Genomic DNA, 22256 nt, shown 5'->3' on the forward strand with positions numbered 1-22256 from the left:
TTAAGACTAGCTTGGTAAATATTGTACGTGCAAATCATATTTAGTTGGTAAGATGAACTGCTCTATTAGACTGGAACCTTTAACAAGTCAATTCGACCGAGTTTGCAGACTAGACACTTTGAGAGTTGGGGGGAAGGGTGCAATGGAGTGGAATTGTACAAGCAAGAAAAGTGATTTCATCAAGCATAAATTTAAACTTCAACCTAATTTTCTCCATTATTAGTACCTATCAAATTCGTCACTGAATAAGCTTATTGAATCATTCAATTCGGCATCAAATTAGGGATGACAGAAAGATTAGTGGCTGTAGACAGATTACCAATTCTGATCCCACAGCGCTGGCTATTCCCCAACTATTGTACCATAGGGGTTTACGTGTCCTAATGCACATTTTTGACATTGTATATCTTTAATTATACAAGTAAATATAATACAAGTTGATAATATAAAAGTATGCATCAAGATAAATCAAGATAAATATAACAAAATCTCACATGACTATTTTTTTTTAACGTATAAACCACAAAAGAGGAAGCAATTCTTTTAAACAAATCTGCAGCAATTTACAATTTAGGAAAATTAGATCATATCCTGCAACTCAGTATAACAAGTTATGCGTTTTATAGAAATGAAAAGGGACAGCTTGTTTAGTATCATCATACAACTGCTGAGTTAGCACTAGAAGAAAAAACAAATACAAGCATGTTCTATCCAATCCTATTCACTAAGCAAAAGACAATTCGATTCTAAGTATAGGAATATAAACATGATTTCTATCGTTAATTTCAAACACGTTCCAGGAACAAGTTTCTAAAAACAAAGTCGGTCTAGTCTCTATAAAATATCGGGTCTTCCAAAAAAACATGTGAGCCCAATCACTTCCAGAGCTTTACACACTTGTCATGACTAGCAGAAGCAACCAACCCTGAGACGGATGTAGCCAATGAAGTAACCTGTCCTTCGTGTGCTACCAATGTCATCGTCTTGTTCTCCGCCATATTCCAAAGTTCCAAGTTCTGGCAAAAATACAATTTGTGAATTATAATACAGATAAAAAGTTGAAGCCACTTAACTACATTGAAGGTATATCTGATATTCCAAGGAAAGATTGTTACTAAAGATTACAAAGGGTACTTTCCAAGCGCAGAATGAAAGTTTTAGCTGGAATTTTATGCTAAGATGCCACAAGGCCAATATAGTCTCCACCCCCCCCCCCCCCCCCTTTTCTCTTCCTTTTCTCCCTCCAGCTGATATAATTGCAAAATTCTACTGTCAAATCTTGCTGTATAAAATGCCTAAATTTGTGGTTCTTAATGCCCGTGCAACGCAATGGCATAGAATAAAGTGGTAATATTACGAGGTGATTGTTTTATGTTACCATAACAAAGGCTGAAATGTTGACACTTCTAATAAATAATTACTCCATGGAAAGTATAGAAATGTTAAAAGTAGAGAAGAGATAGAAACTTGCCTGGTAACACCCTATTATCAAAAGAGAAGAATAAACAGGGTGAAAAACACAAGTGTTGAATTTGTTGCCAGTGCCGGTAAGCTCGTGCACACATCGCCATTTGCTGCTGCCAGAACCAACACTCCAAACTCTGATCATGTCCTCACTTACACATGCAAGAAGTTCACCAGAAGGATCCCAGCAGGCTGAATGAAATTTTTGAGAGTGACCCTGATACCGAATACCGAATAAATTCAGGCAATCAGATTACGCATATTGTTGCTTGTATAATCTTAAGTTCCATATTAAAATTGTTACATTAAAATCTTACATACTACGAAGTACTATTGTAGTAAGGTCAAATGAGCCACAGTAGCATCAGCAAATTATGCTCAGAATACAAGTCGAACCAATACAACCAAATAATAGTGAGAAGAATCATCACCTGTAGTTGCTCTACGACTCTGTATGAGTCCATATCAATTATGTTGACAACCAGCTCTGACACAGCAGCAAGCAACTTGCCAGTACGAGGCTGATATCTGACCTGAACTGTTCCACCCTGAAAAATTGAAAGCAATTTAATAATTCAATAAGCCATTTCATGTGACACAAAAGTATAGAATATGGAGTTATGTCACACTTCATACCTCTATAACCTTAGGACAACTACCATTGTTGATACTCCAAACTCGTATCTCCCCATTTGAATCATTAGAGATCATTAGATCTTCTTTGGTAGGATGAAAGTCTAACGACATAACAGAGGTAGAGTGACCTGTGAAATTCCGTAGCGAGTAGCCAGTCTGAAAGAAGAGATGTTTAAAAATCACATGAGAAACTTAAAAAATCAAACTTTAATAGTGCCAGCAATCTAACAAACCAACTATAAAAAATTTCCTCTATATGATTCAAATATTAGCAACACTTTCCTAAAATGTGATAGAGATAAAATGACAAGAAATAAGGAGAACATTTGCCCCCTAATTTAATCAATATTAAATTTTAGAAGAGAAGAAAATAGAGATCTTTAAGGCTTGCTGCCAAACTTCCTTGTAACTATTGGTAAAGTGGGTGGGAAATTAGCCAAACAGAATTTATTTAGTGTCCTAGTACAGAAGCAGAATTAAGCTTGCACGCGCATATTCCACCTATCTGCATTAAATCCATGCATAATTTGCATTTTTTGCAGAAACAAGAACTTTAAATTAAAATGCATCAATGCAAACTGCAAAAATAAAGATGATGACAGGAGATTTACTGTCCTAGATGTAGTTGAAAATATTACAACTACTAAGCATCAAGAGAGGCCATAAGAAGTAGAGCATGTGTATACTAACATTATCAATATCCCAGACCCTGACAGTTCTGTCAAAAGATGATGTTGCCAGCCGTGACTTTGTTGGACTAAATCGAACATCTGTTATCATATGAGTATGTTCCTCAAGAGTGGACTTTGGTTTTTGAGTATCAGCAAACCACAACACAGCCTGCACAAGATTTCAATTTACAATGTTCAACACTCTAAAGTGACAATTTACAATGGACCTAACATTTAAAAAAAACAAAAAATAATAATAAAAAAAAGGGAGGGGGGGGGGAGATTCTCAAGCAATAACCTTTTTATCATGGCCCCCAGTAGCAAGCAGCTTTCCATCTGGGGAGAAGTGACAACAATTGACTTTGCTCGTACTGGCTTGAATAAGTGCCAGTTCCTTGAATACATAACCTATAATAGTGGAAAACATGTTACTTCCACTCACTGGATGCACCTTAAATGCATGGAAAAATGCTTGTGAAAAACAAGTACCTTTGCTGACTTCCATACCACGACCCATATCCCTTGGATCTACCTCTTCATGGGACAAGAATGACTCGACATTATCATCCAAAGTTGCTTCATCACCAAAGCGGTTCATTTCAGCCTGCAATTCCACCACAACATTTCATATATCACATCCAAAAGACATCCACAGCATAAGCTCTATATTCTCACCAAAGAAAACGCAAACCTCCAGTCCTCCACTACTTCCATCAAAAGTTCAATTTAAGTATCTAATAAAACGCTAGTTAAACTTGTTGACCAAGCAAAACTTTCAAGATTCAACTAACAAGGTCAAGTTGCCATATCTAAACCATTTTCAATTGCCTACCAATGACCTCAACAGCTCCTTCCTCCAATCTAATTCTTGTAATTTTGACAAAGAATAGAAGCTGCTTACCATTTGATTTGGGGCTGATGTGAGTGTACCCACACTATCAGAGCCAAACACAAGAGAGGGCTTCGAGGAACAACCATTGTGAGGTAAATTTGGCATGGACATGACATCCGCTGGTGTGTGCGTTGATGGTGTAGAAGGTGCTGAACCGGGGGAAGGGCCTGCAGTATTTGCAGTACCTGAGCTATTAGCAGGACCTGAAGAATTTGGCTGCTGCTTTCTCTTCCTCCCTATTTGACCTTTTGGTGCCTGCTAAAAATACAATTAGATAATGGAAGACAGTGGAGGTAACAATGCCCTTTGAAAGCATCAATAAGGTAGGTCTGAGAATAGAATAAAATTAAATAAAATTGTAGTTGCCATTAAAAAAACTCAAGATCATGCTTGGAAAACATGTTTATCTGAGCTCAAAACCAACAAGGGCTATCCAATTTCAACTGTTCAACTAATAATTACCGACTTTTCTAACAAGTTAAGATAAGTTCATATAAGGTCTAAATAAGTTAAGGTAGAATTTAAGTGATTGCTCAGATAAATGAAGAGAATGCACCCTAATATGTGATGCAGCACAGTCATCTAATGTTCAACAACAAGACAACTTCATGAAGAATTTTTATAATATAGATTCTGCATAGCCTCTGAGCATCATTCATACACAGCAATGAAATATTGTGTAGAAATCCAAACTTTGAACCACAAAATAACAAACCTGATCGTTTCCCCGAAATGAATTAGGCATACTGGCATCCATTGTCATGCTGGCAGAGCCCATTTTATCAGGCTGGTTAGAAATCTGAGGTGACTGACTAGAGAGTGCATTTTGAGGATTTTGTTGTTGAGGTTGGTTGTTTGATTGCTGTTGCTGCAAAAAATTCATATGTTAATATAACACACCAGGAACCCAATGCAATAATGCATAACTTCAAGTATAAACCTTCATTAGCATATCAGAGTCCCCTCGAGGCAAAACTGGACAACCAGCTTGTGCTGGTGAACCAACGTTTGGGACAACTTCGCCTACGCTATTTAGCTGTCCATCTTTCCCAAGACTCACATTTCTGTTGTTATTAAGAATCATTCTCCTTCTCGTCTCGAGATCCATGGATGATGGGGAAGCCAGGTTCTGTTGTGCTTGCATGAGAAGGTGTTGCTGCAGCTGAATATGCTGCATAGGCTGAGGTGACTGATTCACAGATTTTTGCTGAGGAAGAACCCCAGGTCGCAGCGGATCAAAATTCTAAAAATCATAACCACATGGCATAAACAAGTCAACAACAGCAGCCTACAACATGAAGCATAATATTTCAACTATTTACGGTAAGACTGAAACCTATAAATCATGAGAGGGACCTTTTACAAAATAATATGAAATATAGCATATTAATAATGACCACATTGACCAGTGCATAAACAGTTTCATTTTTGGAGCACCAAGTTAAAATCCTGTGGAGACATGGAAGAGAGGAAAAGTAGCAGAAAAGAGTGCCACTGTTTATGAAACAAGAAAGTGCACATCAAATCGTCCTAGCTAAGTTCAGCTATCAATGACTGCTTTCCCCCTTCCCCCCCCCCCCCCCCCCCTCTCTGTTTGGAGTGATATCCTTTCAATAATCATGAAAGACTATGTAAAACAAGCACAGTGGCTTCCAGTGGATGTGAGCATACAGTCAGCTTGAAATGAAACACGAGAAGAGCCAATGACACATGTATTATTTGAATTTAAAGATTATACAGTATCACATTTCTAACTTTAAGAATACAAACGAGAACATGTAACAGATCGATTGATTATTTTAAAAAGAGTGAAGAACATTAAGATGACTTACACCCATAGGTAGTGGCCACCCTTTTAATGTCAAATTGTTACCACCTTGATTTGATCCTGCAACATATGCATCTAATTATCATGATGAACCACACAAGTAACAAAAATAAATCACCAAAATCAAAGCTAGAGAAATAAGAAAAAATAATATTCCCCAAGTCCCTCCAACCAAACATAAACTTCCACTTAGATTTGGAACTGATAACTAGTTAATTACTTATATACTACAAGATTACTACTCCACAAAGCATATAAATTAAAATATAAAATATTACTTGAGCATTATATTTTTTTTAAAAAAAAGTATATACGTAGTATATATTTTTATTTTATTTTTTAGAAATTTGGCTTATATAAAAGGACAAAAATAGTGGTAATTCTTCATGATATCAAAAAGTGAAAGAAACTCTATACTGGGATGAAGTAGCTGATTGCCACAAGTAAATCAATTTTCATATAAACTAGAATGCGAATTTTCTGTGGTATACCAAAACGCTCAAAGATCACAAATAAAAATTTCTATCTCCTAAGAAAACAATGACGAATCGAATCACAGATATGAAGCTTTAATTTTTCTTGTCATCAACAAGACAACAACCAAGCACATGACATTTAGTAATCTCAGGCTGAAAATGATCAATACAGAAGGATTAAATTAGTCTAAATCATCATACATGTACTACACATGTCACATAGTACGATACTACGTTAGTAGAGGGATAAAGTCCTTGAAACAGCAGGTGCATATCAACTCACATATTCATGTAATTAATTGGAATATCTTCATTCAAATTTCCCATAAAAAAGTAACATGAATATTAAGAACATACTGAGACACCAACCTCTAGACTCTTATGCTTCAAGCTTTCTAAATCTAAACAACATACCAGGTTGCATAGTGCCCTGTAAAAAAACTAAATAACTTACCAGGAACACCCATCAACGACCCTTCTGGACCAGGAGGACCACCCACTCTAGCACTAATCATGGGATTCATCTCAGGTTTTATGTCCTGTACCAAAAAGAGATGTGTATGAGGACTATTAAATCAAGAAGACAGTTTGGCAAGGCCACTCAGTCTCCGCAAAATAAAAAAATATATATATATAAAAAGGAACGTCAGAACTCAAGAAGCCTTGATGATTATGAGAACCCATACATACTTGTATAGAATGGGGAAGTTGTGGGCTCCGACTATGATACTGAGGAAGATTCCCTGACATACTTCCAGGAGTCCCATGCATTTGCCTTAAGAAGTAGACACTCGATTCAATAGCTAATATAGCAGTACCAAGAAACCAATGAGATGAGCAACAACAAAATTGAACATAATTTACCCTTGATGCTGGCCACCAATTGAAACTGATTTCAGCATTGACGCATGATTTGGATCCAGGAGCTGGCCTACATTATCCCCAAACCTTTGCTGAAAAAAAAAGGGTCTCACTTACTGACTGAAGTTGGGAAAAAGAGAGACCTTCAAGAATTTCAGAGACAGCAAAGGATATCACAAAGTTCACTATACAATACCTTCATTTCATCTGATGCTTCTCTTTGAATTGGCAGCTTTAATTTATCCTCATACATCTTTGCAGCCATAGCACTAGCACTTCCAGGTTGTCTCATATGAGAATCAGAATTTGTAATTCCATTGGCATTGCCATTCATAAGTTGGCCTCCATCTCTCCGCGTTTGCTGCTGCTGATGCTGTTGCTGCTGCTGTTGATGATGCTGTTGTTGCTGTTGTTGTTGTTGTTGTTGTTGCTGCTGCTGCTGCTGCTGTTGTTGTGCCTGCCTTTGTAACATCATCTGCACATGCATCTGCTGTTGTGATTTTTGCAGTTGTTGCTGTTCCCTTGCTTTGGACATTTGAGTCTGTCATTTAGAAGCAAAGATAAAACATTAATCAACCTTCAAAATGGATGAAAAAAAAGCATACATTATCCATTACTACGAGGTGTGAGAATCCTGTAATCCAGCCTTTGCCGCTTAGTTGCCTCTATGGACTGGGAAAATCTCCTAGTAGAAACTTGTTTATTGTGATACATTATTGGTGATTATCTAACACCCAATATTTGTACTACAAAATAAAATGCTTTGGTACTGTAGTTGTTGTAAAAATCTACAAGGAAAATGAAGAAACCATAGATTTATATAAGAACCTTCAAGCTTACAAGAACATGCAAACACATTCTAGCCATAGTCCATGAGATCAATGTTTCAGTTCTCAGCTTCTTATGTGGCCCAAAATTAGTAGAGCAGTGTGTGCAAAGTTGTCCTTTCAAGTACATTTACCCTCCCACCACCACTCTAAGAGAAACAAGCCTAGGCCTAGACTGCGTCTTAATCTCTTCCAGGGAGGAAAATAACATCATTGGGGGGTATTGTCTTTCAGTGCTTATAAAATTGAAACCTTATTGAACCCGCCCCAACAAAAGACCAGCAAGAGATCTATGATTCTATTCTAGGCCAGGCAATTTCCATATAATTCAAAGATATTGATTCTTTATTGACAATGAATGGTAGAAGGGAGCATTATAGTAAAACAGGGGCACCTGCCCCAGTTAGCTTCAATCTTATAGTTAGAATGAGTGAGACTCTAAGCATATTTCATCCATCTTCAACAAAATTGAAAAGGAGTCACTAGGGGGCTAGTTATAACCCCTCCCTCTAGCAAGAGTTTTTCTGACTCTTCTTCTAGTTATCGAGGGCCCTGGAACAGAACTTAAGAGACTCTAAGTTCACCGCAAAACTTTCTTCTAAGGAGCTAATCTGTTAATATCAGTGACAACCGTTGAACTGCAGTACTTTTGGACGTTTAGGTTTTCCATTTGGTCAAAATCCAAAAAAAAAAAAAAAAAAAAACACTTACTGAAACACTGAGTACACTTTTACAAAAGCAGAATTCAAATCAGTGAAATACAAATTTAAACTTTCAGATCAATTATTATACTGTACACGACATAGACCCTGAATCCCAGATTGAAGTTCTGACAAATGAATTTTCACTAGAAACAAAGATAACGATAAACTACCTAACCCCTTTCTAACCTAAATCCATGAAATCTAACATTTCTATATTACCCCCATACAGTTTGTAAAAGAGGATAAAAAAAACCCTTCAACACTAGACGAGCTAAAAATCACACCTCAATATAAGAAGCAGCAGCATCTGAGTGTTTTTCATTAGTCCTTGCAATGAATATATCCCAAAATACCGACCACCACTCGAAGAGAAACCCGCCAGGAGCATCAATTGCTACAAAATCAAAAGAAGGGAACACCAAGCCATAGAACAATAATTAAAAGAGGCGTATTTCAATATTCAGCATATATAACTTTCTTGAAGCTACACTTACCAACAGGGTCTATAGATACTTTTCCCTCTTGTTGAAAAGCTTTAGCAGAAGCATGTAACTTCCTCTTTACAAAGTAATCATGTATATATACATCCAACCTGTCACCCAAGCAACTACCAAGTAATAAGACTCATCATACAACCAACAATGGAAACAAAAAACAAATCAAAAATCTGAAAAAAATAAGCAACAAATTCTTAGAAGCCCTAAATTTTATTTTAAAATCAATAGTACAATCCAAATTTGGTTTCAGTTAATTGGGTTGTCAAATTCTGAAATAATACTCCATATTATACCAGCCCTTAAAATAATCCCCACAAAATACAAGCCCTAAATTTACTTTACAATCACAAATAAACAACCATTAAAAAATTCACAACAAATTCAGATTGAATATCAGCAAAAAAACACAAAACCTAACAAGAAATTCAATCTAAAAACTTAATTTTGACCATACCCATTAACCCCAACTCAAAAATAATGAAAAATCATGAGCTTAATTGACAAAAAATACCCAATAAAAGATTCAATCTTCACCAATTAATACTGGTTGGAAGCAAGAACCCAATAAATTGATGAGAAAGAAAATTGAATTTCAGCATAAAAAACTTACATTTTATCGGCTTCCCAGTTAGTCTGCGATGACTGAGACATAGTTGAAAAGCTGAGAATCACCAAGCTTCAATTTTTTTTTTTTCTTTTTTGTTTTTTGCAATGAAATTAAAGAGTAGTATTGTTGTTTAGTTGAATACTAGAAAAAGGTTTTATAGCAAAGGCAGTATTGTTCTGCTTCTTAACACGGAAAGTTCTTCCTATTTGATTACACCTTATTTATAGGGATTAACAATCTTATTTCTTTTCGTATTTTCTCCCCTTTTTTCTTGGACTGAAATCGAGTTGACTTGCTCTGAATTTGGTTCTTATAATACTTTGATCGTCACTATGATCTGTTTTAGAAGGTTATTTATGTAATTTTACTTAATAATCGGTTAGCCTAACCCTAATTAGGTCTCAATGCTCACGGTTTTTTTTAATCCGCTATCAAAGTGTATCAAACCTTAACCTTTGGGATTTGCGGCTTTGCTTGGTAATCGACTAATTAAATAATGTCATGGAGATTTTTGGGTTTTTATGTACGATTTAAATCTTTTTTCAATCCTGTGCAATGCATAAAGGTAAGAAATATTAAAGTAGCCAACTAACATCGGATTGGATCAAACAGTACTTGATTTAGTGATAAGGATTGTGATTGGTCTAATTGTAATAGTAAGGACCAAGTAATATCAATCTTCACTACCCCTCCCAAAAGTCTAGGGGATTATTGCCCACTAAGGGCTTGTACTGATTTACAGAATTCATTTGAACTGAGCTAAACTGAATATTTTATAAGAGAAGAAAATTAGGAATAAAACTGAACTGAATTGAATTGAACTAAACTGATTAGAGCTGAACTGAACTAAACGGAAAATAAGTTGAAGAGAACTAGCCCTAACTTGAGTTAATGACGTCGTGATCCAATACAGCACCTTTTAACATCATGATAGTATGATATCTAAAATTTCTTATTTTAAAATATTAATTTTAAGGAAATTATAATAATAGGATTAGATAGAAACGCGTAAATATTATAACAATAATATGAGTGGATAAATACGTGTATATGGATATTCTATTTTAAAATATCGCTATGAATTTATGACAATACTAAAGTGGGTAAACACGTGGCACCACAATATCCAACATTAGTTAAAATATATGATGACTTTTTTTTTTAGGATCAAGGAGTGGAGGGATGGTTAGTCCCTCCAATTCCCTCGATGTGACTAGAGTTTGATCCTCACCCCCACCCCTCCTGTGATGATAGGAGGGGCACCCTCGTATCTTACCGTATAAAAAAATGATGATATTTTTAGAAAAATGGACTTTTATGAGGGAGCTAGCACAAGTGTGCGGACCACCATTGGGGAGACTAAAGAGTTCTCAATTACAATTGGAGTTCATTAAGGTTCTACACTTAGGGCCTGTTCTCTTCCGTTGAAATTCAATTCAGTTCAGTTCAGTTCAGCTCAGCTCAGCTCAGCTCAGTTCAGTTCAATTCAGTTCAGTTCAGCTCAGCTCAGTTCAGTTCAATTCAGTTCAGTTCAGCTGAGTTCAGTCAATCGGAACAGGCCCTTAGTCCTTTTCTTTTTGCTAAAGTCATGGACAAAATTGACGAATTTGATTCAAGATGATATACCATGGTGCATGATGTTTGCTAACGATATCGTATTGATTGATGAGACGAAAGAAGGTGCGGAAAGTAAGTTAGACTTAGCTTGTCGAGACAGATATTGGAGTCCTGCGGCTAGAAGGTGAGTAGAAGTAAGATAGAGTATTTGGAATGTAAGTTTAGCGGTGCGGGAAACGATGAGGTAAGGGTGATCTCCTTGGATGGGAATATTGTCTGCCTGGAATCTATTTTTCTAAAGGATGGAGAATTAAGATGTAACTCATAGGATCGAAGCAGGTTAGGTGAATTGGAAGAGTGCAATGAGTTTTTTATTTGAACCCGGTGTATCCTATAGATTAAAGGGAAAATTCTACCAAATGACAATAAGGCCTGCTTTTGTATATGATACAAAATGTTGGACCCTTAAAGCATTGTCACGTGCATAAGATGAATGTGGCAGAGGTGTGTATGTTGCGATGGATGTGTAACCATAGAATAAAGGATTGGTTGATGAATAAGATAACAAGGAAGAAAGTACATAGGGCTTAGATCGATTGAGTACAAGATGAGGGGGAATCGCTTAAGATGGTTTAACCATGTAAAAAGGAGACCAAGTACCACTCTGGTGAGGAGACTTAAAGAATTACAAAGTAGAGGTACGGAAAGACTTAAGAAAACTTGGAATAAGGTGATTGAGAGTGACATGAGTACTTTGGGGATTGGGAAAACTATGGTGTTGGATATGGCGGTATGGAGGGAGAAAATTTACGTCAATGATGTGTTGTTTTTGATGTACTTTCTATATTTATTTTCGTTTTTTTATTTTACTATTTTAGCCCACTAATATTTTATGAACTGCACTTTTCTTTCCTAAAATTTTCACAACCCTTTATGTTTTTTTACTCCAACGTTTAAACCACCTTTAAAACTTTCTTGAACTTTATTCTAGGTTTCTTTTAAAACTCCCTTGCTTTTTCTTGAACTCTTTTTCATATACTTTCATTTGCTAATATAGCTTTACTCACCTTTTTCAAGCTCTTTCAAGTGATTATTTTGCTATGTCCTTTCTTTATACCATACGATTCCTTATGAAGATTCATGTCAACCGACCCCAAGTCATTGGGACTAAAGCTTTGTTATTGTATAAGTAGTTTTTTTTGGTTTTTTTTTTTTTTTTTGGAGGTATTTACTGAAAAAAAAAATTACCAACATGTTAAAAAATTCGTAATTAGAATTTGACAAAACTTTGTAAGCAATGGGTCAAAAATACAAGAGAAGTACACTCCAATATCATTTAATTTCAATCTCGAGGTGAAAGTTGTGAACTTGTTCTTCACCCCCTACTTTGAAATCTAAAAACGCAATGAGGGGAATGGGAGGAAGAAGCAAAGGAACAACATCACCATTTCGATTTCGAGTACCTAATATTAATTAAATAATTTTTACCTAAACAAAATTCATTATTCTCGACGGAATAATTAATGGAATGTGGAAAAAAAATGGCTCCTAGATTTGGCCATTTTCGACAAAGAAAAAGACTCCTCTGATTTATAATGAGATAGATTTCTCTATTCCTTGAAATCATCCTTGTCATCAGCAGGAATGGGCATGTTTCTCCAGTAAACAGCGAGAGCACTACCACCGACCTGTAAAGGCCAAAAGAGGGGAACAATGGCTCAGTTTGCTATATACAAATAGACAATGACTTAAAATATAGAGACTTGGCACAGAAACTCATACCGCCATGAAAACCACGCTCACAGCAGAAGGGACAGCAACAAGTGGGTTTGTGAAATGTTTTTGAGCCAGCAGAAACCCGAGTGCAGAACTCTGAAACATGCATGTAGAAAGATCAACTTAATTAGAATAGTTCTTTTCACCTTACGAATAGATTTGAGTTATCACAAGTACCTAAGTATCTCTTCCAAACAAAAGAGCCCTAGTTGTATTATACTGGGTACAGAACTACAGATGAGTTCAGACTAGGGTCAACAGTTCATATAAAGGCCAAAAATAGCCAAGGTATTGGGCTAATCAATTTTGGGTAAGTTCATATAGGAGGAGTTGAGGTGAGTAGAATGAAGCCTTCCCTTTACCCCTAGTCAAAATTTAATTTCGAGCAAATTGAAATATGTTTCATACAAAGTATGTTCAGGTAAGTTCAGGTATTGAGCAAGTTCGGAGCAAAATTCAATTTTCATGTTATGTACCGTCTGTCAATCAGCAAATCAAGAATAAAGTATGTTGCATTCAAATTGAAATATTAAGCATACAACATGATGGCATAAGAATAGCACTTGTCCAAGATGAGTTTCAAAGAAAAAGGGAGAAGCAACTTGCCTGCATTCCACATTCTATAGATATAGTACGAGAAGTGGATTCACCGAATGATAATTTGGAGACAAAGTAACCAATTGCAAAGGCAGCAGCATGCAAGAGTGCAACTGGCAGAATCAGCTGTGGTCCTTGTGCTTTCAGGACACCTGCAACTTGTCCAATCTAAGACATAGGGATAGAACGAGAGTTGGCTTATACGATGTCATCAAGGTACAGATAAAGAAAAAATAAAATTACATGATGGAAAAACTTACAGGACTAGCACAAAGCAAGGTAGTGAGGATCACTCCAATCAGAGGTGTTATTGTGATGATCTTTGCAGTAAACTTGGGGAAAAATTCATTCGCCAGGACTGCATTAAAGTGGAAAGCAATTAACTGATTTGTGTATTTTTCATACATAAAGGGACCAAAACAAGTCACAGCAGCCACCATATAATCTTCATTTCTAGGTCCTTGATAAATCAATGATTAATCTACTTAATATGAAAGTTATTACACCAATCGTCATTCTGAAGGTCTTGTCACTTGGGAATTAGTTTAGGGGATGGCCCTCAACCATATAGCAGCGTTTTATGCAGGGCTGGGAAGGTCATGCCTGAGATGAGTATGCTGATGGGACTTAGTATATAAAAAGTACAACACAATGCAGTATGACTACTGCCATAGGTGTGATCTAGGGTGGCCAAATATGCACGCAAACTTAGCCTTGACCTGTCAAAACTAGCAAAGAGGCTGTTTCTGAACCACTAAACCCCTGCTAATGTCATCATGGACACCCAATTAGCCATACTCGGCAATAGAACTTCAGCCCATTGGCTATCATACTATGAATTGCAAATAAAAATCTATCATAAAAGATAAAGAAGGTCAAACACCATCTTCAAATTACCTCCAATAATTGTCGGTACCAAGACAACCTGGAAAGTGCTCAGAGCCAGGCCCTAGAAAGAGGAAAACAATTGAAAAAAATTCTCAGTGATGACCAACACCGACAATTAGCATGCACACATACTTACAACATTCATAAACCAAGGCTCCTCATATATGAGAGTTACCAGTGCTCAAGAATTGCTAGATCTTTATTCAAAAAAAAAAAATAATAATAAAGAATTGCTAGATCTCCTCTCTCTTTCAGTAATACAACAACATTAACAATTGATTAATTTTCTCTCAGTGATAATAACTACATTATCAATATAAATAAAAGGGAATGGTAGAGCTATAAAAACGGAGGCAGTAATTTGTATATCCTTACTTTCTTTCTGTCCTGTGACTCCTGTTTGTCTATCCCCTATAATTTTCTCTTTATAGACACAGAGTTATAATATTTAATTGACTTATGGCCTCATATATCATTTTTGTCTCCGTTTTCTTACCCTTTCAAGGTTAACTTAGGCCCTTCCATTTAGTACAGCATTCTCACACCCATAACAATACCATTTTTTTTTATTATTTTTTTTTTTTAAAATCGAATAATTGTGATAGACAAACAACCATTTTATGATTTAAGCATGAGTGGACTCACAGCTGCATCAACAGGGACCAGTTGGCCAGCTAGAAGCTTAGTGAGAAGTGGAGTCATAATAATAGCTCCAATGGTTGAACACCTGCATATATCACAAAATTGTTACAGCTGCATATATCCAATAGTCCCAAAATGATATCACAAAATATCAAAATGATTAAATAAAGAATGAGAAATTAAAAGGATATCGTTTTTTGTATATATATATAAGGGAATTTTGACTTTTACCACCTTCAAATAACCACTTAATTGAATTTACCACCTCCAAAAAAAAAAGATTTACTTTACCACCACCAAAATTTCCAAAAATTCGATTTTACCACCAACTAACGGATTCCGTCCATGAATCCGTTAGTAGGGCCCACCTTTTTGACGTTTCTTCTTCATCTTCCCCGATTTCCATATCAACCCAGCCGGCAACGAAATTAACACACCGTGGTTGGTCGGAATTTCGTGTGGGGGCAAGGGAGGGGTCGGAATTTGGTGTAACCTAGGGAGGTGGTCGGAATTAGGTGGTGGTTAGGGTTTTAGGAGTGCGGAATTTGGTGGTGGCTAGGGTTTTAAGAGTTGTCGGAATAGGGGGGGCTATATGGGTGGTCGGAATTTGGTGGCTAGGGTTTTGAGGTCGGAAATTGGTGAAAAGGGGGTTGAAATCCGGTGTGGGGGCTGTGGCTGTGCGGTGCGATGCGGTGTTAGCGGTTAGGTGGTGGGGTTGGTAGTAGTGATTAGGTGGTGGGTAGGGTTTTGAGGTCGGAAATTGGTGGAAAGGGGGTCGAAATCGGTGCGGTGGTTGTGGCTGTGCGGTGCGGTGGTAGTTAATAGGTGGTGGGGTTGGTCGTAGCGGTTAGGTGGTGGGGGCTGATAGCGGTTAGGTGGTGGGGGCTGGTCGTAGCGGTCAGGTGGTGGGGCTGGTCGTAGTCGGTCCGGTGGTGGGGTCTCGACGGTGGCAGCAACCACCGGGTGATGGATGGGGATTTTTTTAATTTTTTTTTTGTTTTTTTGTTTTTTTTTTTCTAAAGCTTACCCAATAATATGGCGACACGTGTGCAAGGTAGGCCCCACTAACGGATTTATGGACGGAATCCGTTAGTTTGAGGTGATTGGTGGGAAAACTGATGTTTTATTTTTTTATGAGGTGGTAAAGTAAATCTTTTTTTTTTTTTGGAGGTGGTAAATTCAATTAAGTGGTTATTTGAAGGTGGTAAAAGTCAAAATTCCCTATATATAAATAAGAATCTCGCTGCAAGTTCATGGTGTGTAAGTGTGATATCGTAAAACAAAAATGTCATTGGGTGTCAACATAATTTACAAGTATTATTAAGTAATACTTAACCAAATGCAGACTCAACTTATGTCCTAAAGCTTATTCATAATACAGGTTTATCCCACAGATCTTTCTCAAGCTCAAAACGCTCCCCAGGTACATAAACAAACTGAACTTACGTTGTCATAAGAACTGAGAGTGCAACATTTCCTTTTGATATATAGGTTGCAACATTTGATGCCTGGCCTCCAGGGCAGCATGAAACAAGAATCAGACCAGTCGCAAGAGGTGCGGACAATTTCAAAGTCTGTACAAGAGATCAATGACAATCAGTGAAAGTAGCTTATATTGTGTTTATTAAACCAATATCTTATGGGAATACACTCCCTCAATCTAATAACACAGACTCACTATTAGGAAGAATAAACAACAGTATTATAAAATCCTGAGGTTACAAAAATTTATATAAACCAAAATCACTTCATAAATAAGGTCTCACAAACATCGAGTATAAGGTATCTTAAAATCGACATAATTGATAGATACCACAGTAGCTTGATATAAACAATGCAATAAGGCACACCTGCCATGTGAAATAACTCATTGCAAGAAGCGGTTTGCAAATACATATTACAGAACTCATTCAACAATCAATAACATGTATACACCAAGTAAAATTGCTATCATATTTCGATTTTGTTTCATCTAAAAGCAGATTCATTTATCATCATAATACACCATCCTTAGAAAGTGAGTTTTATAAAACCTATAGAAGGGCATCAGATACTTGGAATGTGGATCTAGACGTACCAATGCAATTAAGAACCCTAGCATAGGCTTGATCATATATTGTGCTAAGAAACCAACTCCGACCTGCAAATTGAGAGAGGGGGGGGGGGATTAGATTGGTTACCACCGTTTACATCCTAAAAGTAATTATAGATGCTTGAATGAAATGAAAATTATTCTTACAGTCCATGGATTCCGCAAACACCGTTTAAAATCATCAAATGTTAAAGTCAATCCCATTGAAAGCATGAGGAAACCCAAACCAAGAGTAAAAAGATCTGTTTCTAACCAAGTTACCTGCAGGAGAAACCCCAATAAAGGTCACTATTAAAAATATAGAGAAACCCCATAACAGTCACTATACAAAATTATACTTGTACTACATTAATAATTACATTTATGCCTTAACAGTACTAAAGTAGCACAAGACAGTGAATTTAGCAAGTTTACCGCAGCAGGTTTATAGATGCCAATAAGTGTTCCCAGTATGACCTGTGTAATAGATTGCACAACCACAGTCAAGTATTCGATCAATTTAACATCATTTTTTTGAAAGAAATTAAATAAATGTCACAAACATATAGCTATATATACACCCAATAAGACATACCCAGACAGGAAACAAAGTTGTCAAACCCTCAATAATCTTCTCATACTGACTCATTTCCTTTACGACACTGCTGGGAACATCTCCAGAGTAGTCTGTTGCTGCCTTGCACAGAAATAAGGAACTCCTACACCTGCAGCCAATCAAGTGTCATAACGGTAACAAGTGCAAGAACAGAACACTCAAATTCAAGGCCAGTCCTTAATGTAAATCAAATGGCAGCCTGCTATTTTACAAATTTCAACCTTTATCAAGCTAATGATACTTGCTATTCAAAAAAAAAAAAGCTTATGATATTTAACTAAAGCATTGATGTAAACACTATGGATAACAAAATTCAACCAAGACAAAGATAGATAATGCTACGAAAATGAGATACTTCCCCTCTGTTTGTAAAAGCTCTTACTGTTTTGAATCTTTTTGTGAGACGATCACCGTCCAAAAAAGAAAAACTTTTACAGATAAAGTCAATGCATAATTTCAAGACAGATAAAAAAGCCAAAAAAAACAAAAAAAAAAAAAAAAAAGGGAAAAAAAAAAAGTAGATGATTGATTTTTTTTTTTTTTTTTTAAAAAAAATTTAAAACGTGCATTAAATTTCTAATATTGGAACATGAAGCAAATCAATGCCCACAACAACAACATTTTACTCCTTCAATATATAATCTCAAGCAAAATCCGGTCTCCAATAGGGTAGTAATATGCAATTCATGATCAATCTCATATACAAACACCATTTTCTCCATATCTTCACCCTCAAATGACATCATGTCATCCCAATAAGATTCACATTCCAAAAACAAAGTACATTGCAAGCTCAAAAAACTAAGGTTCCAAACAACAACCTCCAAAAACAGGACCACATCTTACATTAGCATAAGGTTAGTTGGTTGCACAACAAATAATCAATATACTACAATTTACAATCCTCAAATACTCAATAATTTACAATCCTCAAATTATAGGACCCTTGTATTTTCTTTTCATCAAAGCTTACATAATTTTCACAGCATAGAAGAATACCTTGAAGGGTGAACAACAATAGGATTCAATGACTTCTTTTGGGAAGTAGCAAGACAAGTCATTTGAGTTTCAAGTGAAGATAATCCATGTCTAAAATCTGTTGATCAAAACAACTCAAATTACATTATATTACAACATAATAAATCATAACTTGCAAATTCCAAAGCAAATAAGAACAACCCAAAATTAATAAAATGAAGCAAGACATTTTCCAGAAATCAAACATACCCAAATGAGATTGGACATTTCTTGAAGAAAAACAAGAATTGGGTCTGTAATAAACAGCATCATTAAGCTGAAATTTACAGTCTTTTAACACGCATCTTGACATAGACGCCATTGAAATGATTCAAATTTTCTCAGAGATAAGAAAAAACCCAAATAAAAACAAGCAAGATGATGGGTTTTAGAGGGAGGTTTAGGGTATCATGCTATTTTTGCCAAGTTGGGAAATTATTGGTGGGGTAAACAGGAGTAAAGAGAGTTGCAAAACGTTAAAATGGGAGATTTTGAGATAACGAGGACACTGGAGAACCACAAATAAGGAGGCTAAGAGTCATCTGAAGATTACAACTTGGACTATCAAAATCGGAGAGTTATGATTTTAATAAAACTTGTGAATCTGGTCCTTGATTTGCTAAAATCACTATCTTTGATAGTTTGATCTACCTAAGGTCTGGCAACAAAAGAGGCAAATTCTTGTACTTGAACTTTTTGGCTAATGGCACTTTAAACCATAAAAATTCAAACTTGCAATACATAATTAAAGAGGTAGAAAAATATACGGGAACAATTATTTTATTGATAATTTGTGGGGTTACAACTCTTGTAGATCTCTTGATTCCTCTCTCCAAAGGGCTAGAGTTTGATATTTGTTTAGAGTACGGGGCCTTGTCGGCTTATTCCATACTATAGACCTACAATATTTAGTAGTAGGGAGATTTTTGATATTATCTCCTTATTTACATATATCTTGACACCTAATAATTAACGAAATTTCGGTGTCAACAAATACCCCCTCGAGACCTGTTGTGGAGATTTGATATCGGATGCAACTTGGTCTCGAAATTTTTGTAGAATTTGAAAGCAAATTTGACATGCCTCCATTATTTCTACGAATTTTGATACTTGAAGAGTGGAGATGAAGAGCGAAAATTGTCCCACCGAGCGTGCCAATTTGTAAACCATAAAAATTCAAACCTATAATTTGTGGGGTTACAACTCTCGTAGATCTCTTGATTCCTCTCTCCAAAGGGCTAGAGTTTGATATTTGTTTATAGTACGGGGCCTTGTCAGCTTATTCCATACTATAGACCTACAATGTTTACTAGTAGGGAGGAGATGGGGTCTTTGTGACTCATTTCATCTGAGCCTCATTAAACCCTAGATTCGACCCTCTTTATATAGAGAGTCGTAGATTAAAAGATAATCTATGAGATTCAGAAGATAAATATCTTATAATTTTTTATATTATCTCCTTATTTACATATATCTTGACACCTAATAATTAACGAAATTTCGGTGTCAACAGACACAAACTTGGGCATATTCTGTACAACTTAATTTCACTTTAAGTCGGCTCCAATTTTTTCACTTCAGTTCTTAATTTCATTCTCTCATGAATTTATTTTTTTAGTTCTGATACGTTTTGTCTCTCTTTATATTTATCACATTTGTTAATGTAACATAACTTTAAACATCATGTTGAAACCCATTATATTCCACTAGTGAGTGCCCCACATTGAAGAAAGAGAAGAGGTGTTTTTACTTTATAAGGTAAAGGAGTAACCTCTATTATTGCTAAATTGGTTTTAGTATAGAAGCTCTTACGCTAGCTTGTGGACCAAACTCTCCTCTTCCTTGTTCGGGTTGCCCAAACCCATTTCATATTGTTTTGAAATTCATTTCAAACCATATTAAACTCTAATAAGTTTAGTTTAGTTTAGCTCTAATAAGTTCAGTTAATAAGAACAGGCTTAAGCTTCAACCGATTTAATCTTCAAATCTACATGAGTACTCCTATTTTAAGCTTCAACCGATTAATTATTATTGAAGCTACACACAAGATCTAGCCAATTGATTAACATGTCCGGTCAAAATGTGCTCACAATTTAGGTACAAATTCTTACATAGACCCTGGTCCACCTATCCTATGTGGACCAGACATTAAACACACTCTTCTCTTAATTAAACACAACTTCTCCTTGTTCTTCAAATCCCGCCATCTTAATTTTTTTTCCCTTCTTTATAAGATCCCTCTTCCCTATTTAATCTGTTTTTTTTACTTCTTTTTCGATCATAATTTAGATCCACAACATTGTCTAGATCAAAGAATCATCAACATTATCTCTTCTTTTTCTTTTTTTTTTCTCCTTAATTTCACTCTTCTGAACTTCCTCTCTCTTCTTCTGAACATTTTCTTTCTTCTTTTGAACCTTCTTCTTTTGAGACTCTTTCTTAGCCTTCTGTTGAGCTTTCTTTTTAGCTTGATTCTCAGTCTTCTTTTGAGTTTCCTTTTTAGCTTGATTCTCAGCCTCCTTTTGAGTTTGATTCTCAGCTTCTTGGATTGGTGGATTTGGGTTGAAGTTCAGATTGGTTGCTATATTAAAACAAATGCTTCTTGGATTAAAAAATAACAATATCAAAATTTGAACAGGAATCACAAATTATATGAACTAAAACCATAAAACATTTGAACAGTAATAACAAATTATGTGAACTAAAACCACAAAATATTTGAATATTAATCACAAATTATATGAACTAGAACCACAATATATTTGAACAGTAATCACGAATTATATGAACTAAAAACACAAAATATTTGAACTTATAAAATAAATGTTTCCTAGTTTAAAAAATAACAATATCAATTTTTGAACAGTATTCACGAAATATATGAACTAAAACCACAAAAATATTTGAACGGTAATTACATATTATATGAACTAAAACCACAAATCATTTGAACAACAATCACGAATTATATGAACTAAAAACACAAAATATTTGAACCTATGAATCCTATGATTTATCTGGTTTCTCCATTTTCTGAATGTTGTTTGTCTATCTCTTTTAAAATCTTTGGATCAACAATTTGACTTGTTATATCCAATTTCTTCTTCATTTTGTTTCGGATTTGAGAAATTGTCCTGTTCAAATAACTTAGGGTTTTCATCATTTAATTTCAAAATTCAACAATTATATAGGGTTTAAGTTTACTTACAATTTATCTTCATCACTATTAGAAGAATTTGGGTCCCTAAAAATGTGAAAATTGTTCAGAAATTATACACAATTTACAAAAACTACGAATGAAATGTTAACAAATTATAAAAACTACGAACGAATAATTGCAAATTCAAAGAAATTTAAAGAAAGTATAGATTTAGAAATTTTATTTACCTTTCTGCATTGGTTTCTTGCTTTTTCATCCATGGCTATGCTCGAATTTGCAGAGGAGAGAGAAACGAGAATTTTTCAGCCTTTGAAAGAGTGAATGTTCATATTTAATGTTATGTCAGTTTTGTTGGAGAGGAAAGAAAGAAACGAGAGTTTGGGCCGCGTTATTTGTAGTGTGTTTGTGCTGGTGGTCCACCTATTTTAGATGGACCAGGGTCTACCATAGACCTATTCCAATTTAGGAA

General features: G+C 35.6%; 2 protein-coding genes and 1 long non-coding RNA gene across 7 annotated transcripts; all 3 read right to left on the reverse strand.

Annotated features, from left to right (window-relative positions):
• Positions 1-598: 598 nt before the first annotated feature.
• Positions 599-9744, reverse strand: LOC145635613 (transcriptional corepressor LEUNIG-like). Of its 5 annotated transcripts, none has more exons than XM_081686926.1 (18): positions 9467-9744; positions 8854-8951; positions 8644-8753; positions 7025-7369; positions 6832-6920; positions 6658-6742; positions 6422-6506; positions 5496-5551; positions 4604-4906; positions 4379-4531; positions 3673-3918; positions 3261-3375; positions 3070-3179; positions 2791-2940; positions 2101-2256; positions 1896-2012; positions 1472-1681; positions 599-1016 (listed from the first exon to the last, which is right to left on the reverse strand). In XM_081686926.1, the coding sequence occupies exons 1-18, from the start codon at positions 9505-9507 to the stop codon at positions 876-878; spliced, it is 2610 nt and encodes an 869-aa protein (XP_081543052.1). In that variant the 5' UTR covers positions 9508-9744; the 3' UTR covers positions 599-875. The 5 variants fall into 5 exon arrangements, with proteins under 5 accessions (XP_081543052.1, XP_081543051.1, XP_081543050.1 ...); XM_081686925.1 differs by having other exon boundaries at positions 3673-3921; positions 4724-4906; positions 8854-8966; XM_081686924.1 differs by having other exon boundaries at positions 3673-3921; positions 4379-4525; positions 8854-8966.
• A 2531-nt stretch (positions 9745-12275) lies between these two features.
• On the reverse strand, positions 12276-19137 carry LOC145635614 (sodium/pyruvate cotransporter BASS2, chloroplastic-like). The gene is made up of 13 exons (XM_081686927.1): positions 18838-19137; positions 18610-18706; positions 17590-17719; positions 17430-17471; positions 17163-17276; positions 17001-17063; positions 16370-16497; positions 14927-15008; positions 14291-14342; positions 13654-13751; positions 13403-13561; positions 12803-12892; positions 12276-12708 (listed from the first exon to the last, which is right to left on the reverse strand). Exons 1-13 carry the CDS (start codon positions 18947-18949, stop codon positions 12631-12633), a joined length of 1245 nt encoding a protein of 414 aa, XP_081543053.1. The 5' UTR covers positions 18950-19137; the 3' UTR covers positions 12276-12630.
• Positions 19138-21114: 1977 nt separating this feature from the next.
• Positions 21115-22034, reverse strand: LOC145634306 (uncharacterized). Its single transcript, XR_014113396.1, has 3 exons — positions 22015-22034; positions 21836-21871; positions 21115-21208 (listed from the first exon to the last, which is right to left on the reverse strand). It is a non-coding gene; the product is annotated as an uncharacterized LOC145634306 (long non-coding RNA).
• Between the last annotated feature and the right edge of the window lie 222 nt (positions 22035-22256).

This window comes from Chenopodium album, chromosome 6, assembly GCF_948465745.1.
Source record: "Chenopodium album chromosome 6, dcCheAlbu1.1, whole genome shotgun sequence".
NCBI lineage: Eukaryota > Viridiplantae > Streptophyta > Magnoliopsida > Caryophyllales > Amaranthaceae > Chenopodium > Chenopodium album.